Here is a 6,000-nt window from a genome sequence, read left to right as displayed (position 1 = left end):
ATGAAGGGTCTAGGCCCGAAACGTCAGCCTCTCTGCTCCTATGATGCTGCTTGGCCTGCTGTGTTCATCCAGCCCTGCACCTTGTTGTCTCAAATTACTACGCTGTTCCACTTCTTTCAAGTTATACCACAAACAGTTTTATTCTGTGCAACAAAACGGTTCAAACTTCCAGTTTTTACAGGTGCATTTATTTTCTTTAGATATTCCCCTGCTGCCTCATGTTCAGAAGTATTTGAACTCGGTGAGATACATTGAAGAACTTCAGAAATTTGTCGAAGATGACAATTACAAGTAGGTTTCTTTGTATCTGAGCTTTTTCAATAAATTTGTCATACAATTACATGGTGCTTTTCGTGTTAAATATGATGATATAATTCTTTTAATCTTACACCAGTAGTGGTAAACAAATCATAGGTTCTCTATAATTGAAGATATATTACAGAAGATGGATCCATCATAAAGATTCAGCATACAGAGTTACAGGAAAGCACAGCCCCAGCTACTCTGCAGTATAAGCTGCCAACTAGACTTTGCAATGGCTGATGGTCACATGCTCTACATCCTGCTTATTTAATTATTAGCATGTTCACTGTTAAAATTATATTAGAAAATCCCTTTTCTGCTAGATAATATTGCATGTTGAGTAAAAATGCATGCACACGGACAATTTACACAAGCAATTTTCACCAAAGATAAGTCTTTATTTAAGAGCTTAGGAAGCAAAGAGTCTAAATGTCAACATAATAGTATGACATTTCTGAGATTTCGACTTATCTCTTGGGCTTTCTTGTAAGTGTTTTGGTATCTTGTGTACTTTTTTTTAAGAGAGCTGCAGCATTGCTGGTTTACATGATGACCTTCTACAATTTTATTCTCCAAGTTCATCTTTGAAAGTATATATTCCAGGCACAGTTGGGAGTTTTGTGTGTTATACAGCTGTACAGTTCCCTTCATTGTCTTTTATTTCTCTCCTTAATGGAGCTTCATTATGTGTTGTATCCTCATACTGCACATTATAGATGTTTTTGTGCATGGCAAAATTTTCAGGGTAGGAAGTATCTTGTCCTACACGGAGACTAGGTTGTTATTGTCAATCTGGATCCAAGTCCAATCAGAGATACAGAAACCAAGCTACATTTCCTTATGGAGAGAATTTATCAACCATTCAGTCTTAGACATTTTTTTAAATCATCCTGTCCAGGGATGTTATGACACATCCCTGGAACAGGTGAGACTTGAAGTGGGTCTCTTGGTTCAGAGGTAGGGGTACTGTCACTGTGTCACAAGATTCTCCTTACTCAGTCTCAACTTTAATCTGGTTTGTTAGGATTACTAGTCCAGTGACATTGCCATTGCCATTGCACCACAAGAACCCCCTGAGCTTATTATCATAATTAAGCACAATCACTCGCGTTACCACTTGCTATATTAATACATTCTTCTCTTTAAATACAACCTCTGGTGGAAATACAATCAATTCTACAACAAAACAAATGAATATTTATAAAATATTTCCATTTTTCTACATCTTACCTGTCTGATGCAACCAGTCAGTAACAACATTAGTTTTTCATTTTCAATGCAATAAAAATCAACATTCCATATTTCCCCTTCCTTCCTTTTAACAAAGAAATTATAGCTGGTTTAGTTACAAAGCAACCTAAGAAAATGCTGATATTTTGATTATATATTAATTTTTTCATACCTTTGAACTCCTATTACTAGTAGTCTTCCTGCTTTGAGGATCTCCCATAATATTTTGGAGCAAACATCTGACAACTGACACCTTGTTTTTTTGGAAGTCCCTTTTCTTTCTAACATTTTCAACCTACTAGCAAGGTCAATACTTAATCTCTTCTGCGCGATGTTCTTGATTTTCTGTATTACTATGCACAATGATTTTCTGTGGGAAGATTCCATGGCATTTGAATTGTGTGTGACAGATAAAATAAAAACAACTTTAGTATTGGAAGTCAGATTTCTGGGGCCTTTCAGTATGCAGAGTTACATATTAAGAAGAATAAGTCAGATGTGATTTTGGATAAACAGCTTTATTCATAAACTTTTAATAGCATTTATCAGCCTGATCCTCTCAGGAAGAAGATTTTGCATCCAAGGAAGAAACAGACCAGATAAGAAGTTTAATTGTATAGTTAATCTGACTGTGCACTCAAGCTATACTCAGGCTGATAAATGCTGTTAAAAGTTTATGAATAAAGCTGTTTATCCAAAATCACATCTGACTTATTCTTCTTAATATGTAACTCTGCATATTGAAGGGCCCCAGAAACCTGACTTCCAATACTAAATTTGTTTTTATTTTTATCTGTCACACACAATTCAAATGCCATGGAATCTTTCCACAGAAAATCATTGTGCATAGTAATATAGAAAATAGGACTATCCACATGAGATTTGAAAAAAATATGGAAAAAAAGCAATATAAATGCAGTGACTGCAAGAGCAGGTCAGGGGCTAGGAATACTACAACAAATGATTCACCTCGTGACTCCCTCAATTCTGTCACCATCTATAAGTCACAAGTCAGGAATCTGATGTAATACTCCCCGCATGCATGGATGAGTGAAGCTCAAATAATACTCAAGAAGCTTGACACCATCCAGGATAATGCAGTTTGCTTGATTAGCACCACATCCAGTCCCTCTGCCACTGACAGTCAGTGACAACAGTGTATACCATCTACAAGATGTACTGCAGAAATTTATCAAAGATCCTGAGGCAGCACCTTCCAAACCCACAATCAGCATCATTCAGAAGGACAAGGAAAGCAGATGAGGGGAGCAAAGGCATGGTAACTAAATTTACACGATAGCTAAATTTAGATGAGACAAAGTAGGCAAGTACATTATGAAGAGGAACTAGGGTAGTTACTGTCTGATGTAGGTAGATTGCATGAGTGGACAGAAATCTTTCAGATGAAGTATTCTGTAGGAAATTGTGAATTGTTCACTTTGACAAGAAAAATAACAAAGCAGTATATTGTTTTGCAGAATTTCAAGGTGCAGAGATCTAGATGTTCTGTTGCATAAGTCACACAAAGTTAATATGCAGACACAGCAATTAATTAAGAGGGCAAAATGAACAGTATCCTTTATTGTGAGATGATATTATGCTTCGCTTATAGTGGTGAGGCCACATTTCAAATACTGTGTGCAGTTTTGATCTCATTTAAGAGAGGATGTAAATGCATTAGAGGTGGTCCAGAGGAGGTTTACTGCATTTTTACCTGGAATGAGCTGGTTGTCTTATGGGGAGGGAGTTTAAAGAGTGAAGTGTGATTTGATTTAAATATATGAGATCCTGCACAGTTTTGACAAGGTGGGCATCGAAAGGATGTTTGCTGTTGAGAACAAAGTCAGAGCTAGGCAATTGTGTTTAAAAATTTGAGGACAGATGAAAATTTTTTTTCTTTGAGAGTGGTAAATTTTGGATCTCTCTGCCTCAAGACAGTGGAGGTAGGGCCAAGGTAGATAGATTCCAGTTAGGCAAGAAAATCAAAGGTTATTGGAGATTAGATAGAAATGTGGAATTCAAAACACAAAAAGATCAGACATGTTTTTATTGAGTGCTGAAGCAGCTTGGACGGGCTATGTAATTTATTTTTGCTGTCAATTCCATTGTTCAAACTTGCCTCAGTGTTCAGTTGTTGCGCCTCTAGCTCTAGGAATACTTTACACTTGATTACTCTTGCTTCTAGTTGGAAGCTCAGTGAAAAGGCATACCTTGCTTCTTTTCTTGGTTAAAAAAAATAGCTGTGCCCACAAGTAAAAAACAGAAAATGCAGGAGAAATTTGGCAAATCTTGGTAACGTCTGTTGAGATAGAAACAAAGTTAACATTCTGAATTTGATATAACTCTTCTTGGGAACTGAAATCTAAAAAAAATAAACTTCATGTTCCATTGACAGTAAGTTTGAACTTAGGAAATCATATCCTGACACTTCACACTTGATGTCAGCCATATTTCTCCTTACGAACTCCCATTTCGATCTTCCGTCTGAGGATTGAAATGTCCTTGTGGTATGATAATTGAGGGTTCCGTTAATCATAGCTTCCAATTATGCTAATCCACATGTACACTACACAGCAATATGATCGCATTACAACCACAGTAAGTTGGAAATTTCATTCAATTTAATGCAATTTCAACTTTTAATGCTTACACTTAATAATATTTTAAAGAATAAATTGTTTGCAAGCTCTGTGGAATGATTGATTCACTTCCAAATAGTGACAGTATTGGGTGCAGTTGTGAAGTCACTGGGAACCTACTGTTCCCTAACTGGAATGATCAACTGTCTTGTATCACTGCAACATTGCACGTTATTCATATGTTGACTCTCGTGGCTGTGCCTGCATCTCTACATGACCTGATAACCTGCTGTGAACTGCTCTGAGTGGAGAGGTTAGGAAGCAATGAGGGCTCGGTCTCATTTCTTTGATTTGACTTCTCCAGCTGAGGAACTTCTGAGGTTAACAGTATCCTGAACCATTTCTGCAACAGGTTAACCAATAACTTGAACTTGAAAGAAAGAATTAGACTATGCTTTCTGAAGATAAGCATATGAAGGGTTTTGGGTAATGATGGTGGGATTGGCAGGTGGAGAGGGAAGAGGTACTTTCATGCATTATCAGTTGATGTGCAAGGGATAGAATGTGGATGAGAAATAGGAAGGGGCTGAAAATCATAGGGTTACGGTGCCAAAGGAGCCCATTTGGCCCATTGTGCTTGTATCAGCCCAGTAAATGGACATCATTATCCAGTGCTGGTCTTCTGCTTTTCCCCACACTGTTGCACAGTATTTTTATTGAACTAATCATCTGATGCCTTCTTGAATGCCTCATTTGAATTTGCCTGCACCACACATGCAGGCCGTGCATTCCAGACCCCAACTACTTGCTGAGTGAAAATAGCTTTTTCTCACTTCACTCTTCTTTCCTTTGTGGACCACTTTAAAATAGACCCCAAGTTAATGGCGTACGAGTGGAAAGACCATGCAGCTGACTCTCTGCTTATGAAAGGAGATACATTTAGAATGGAATCAGGAGTTTCCAGGCCCATCCAGCCGGATAATAGTGGAGAGCTGTTGCAGGGGAAAGGTGTGGACAATCATGTCAAAGATTGCATACAGATTTGTACTACTTATGAGTTTCTGCTTCATAATGTCCATGCTGTTCCCAAACCACCTGAGATTACCATGAAGGACCCTCCTTCTCAACCCTCCGTTTAAATCACCAACAGTCATCCCTCTCTACTGAGAAAGCAGCTCAATGGTCTACGAGGAGTATGACGATTTTACCTTTGCTGTGCTCCAGTCCCCTCTCAGGCCCGTCATGGGAGCTGTCCACCATGGTTCACGCTGTCAATCAGACTTAATGGTTACATTTTTTAAAAATTATCAATTATTGAAATATTTACAACGATAGTGTAAGTACTTGGACCATCAGAATAAGAGGCCATTCAGGTCTTCCAGCCTCTTCTGTCCTATTATTACATTATGACTGATCAGCATTTTAATTCCATACACTTACCTTTCAATCTCAGTTTTTTTTAACAATAAAATTTAACAATAAAATTTTAACAATAATATTCAGCCACTTTTTTTTAAAAGCAGAGAGCACTCCAGAATTGCAGAGCCACTTTTTTGCTTCCTGGCATAATCCTTGAAGGACTTGGATCTCATTTAATGGTGACATACCCTTGTTCTGGATTGTCCCACTTTGTTAAATAGTTTTTCTCTCCCTGTATAATGTATCAAATTTTTCATCATTTAACCACTTCAATTAGATCAGCTCATGGTAAATAATTTATAATTCAAAATTGCTGGAGACTGTGGCTCTAATCTGTGGATAATTTATCATAAAATATTTGAGCTTGTTGTGGTCACATTTTAGTGAGCCGTGGGATTAAATGTAAATTGAGCCTTCTGTGTTACATTTTTACACGAGGGAAGAGTCTCCACTCGAGTCTCACACTGTC

The 6,000-nt window shown here is 37.6% G+C and overlaps 1 protein-coding gene across 1 annotated transcript in view; it reads left to right on the top strand.

Moving 5' to 3' along the window:
* The window catches only part of LOC109918905 (ras-specific guanine nucleotide-releasing factor RalGPS2-like), a 53,246-nt gene that overhangs the window by 24,378 nt on the left and 22,868 nt on the right, over positions 1 to 6,000 (top strand). The window contains exon 2 of the mRNA XM_048602016.1: positions 201 to 291. Coding sequence (XP_048457973.1) covers positions 201 to 291 — 91 coding nt within the window. The remainder of the gene's footprint in view (positions 1 to 200; positions 292 to 6,000) is intronic.

Source organism: Rhincodon typus, chromosome 10, assembly GCF_021869965.1.
Source record: "Rhincodon typus isolate 14 chromosome 10, sRhiTyp1.1, whole genome shotgun sequence".
In the NCBI taxonomy this organism is placed as follows: domain Eukaryota; kingdom Metazoa; phylum Chordata; class Chondrichthyes; order Orectolobiformes; family Rhincodontidae; genus Rhincodon; species Rhincodon typus.
This window is presented reverse-complemented; position numbering and strand designations above follow the sequence as displayed.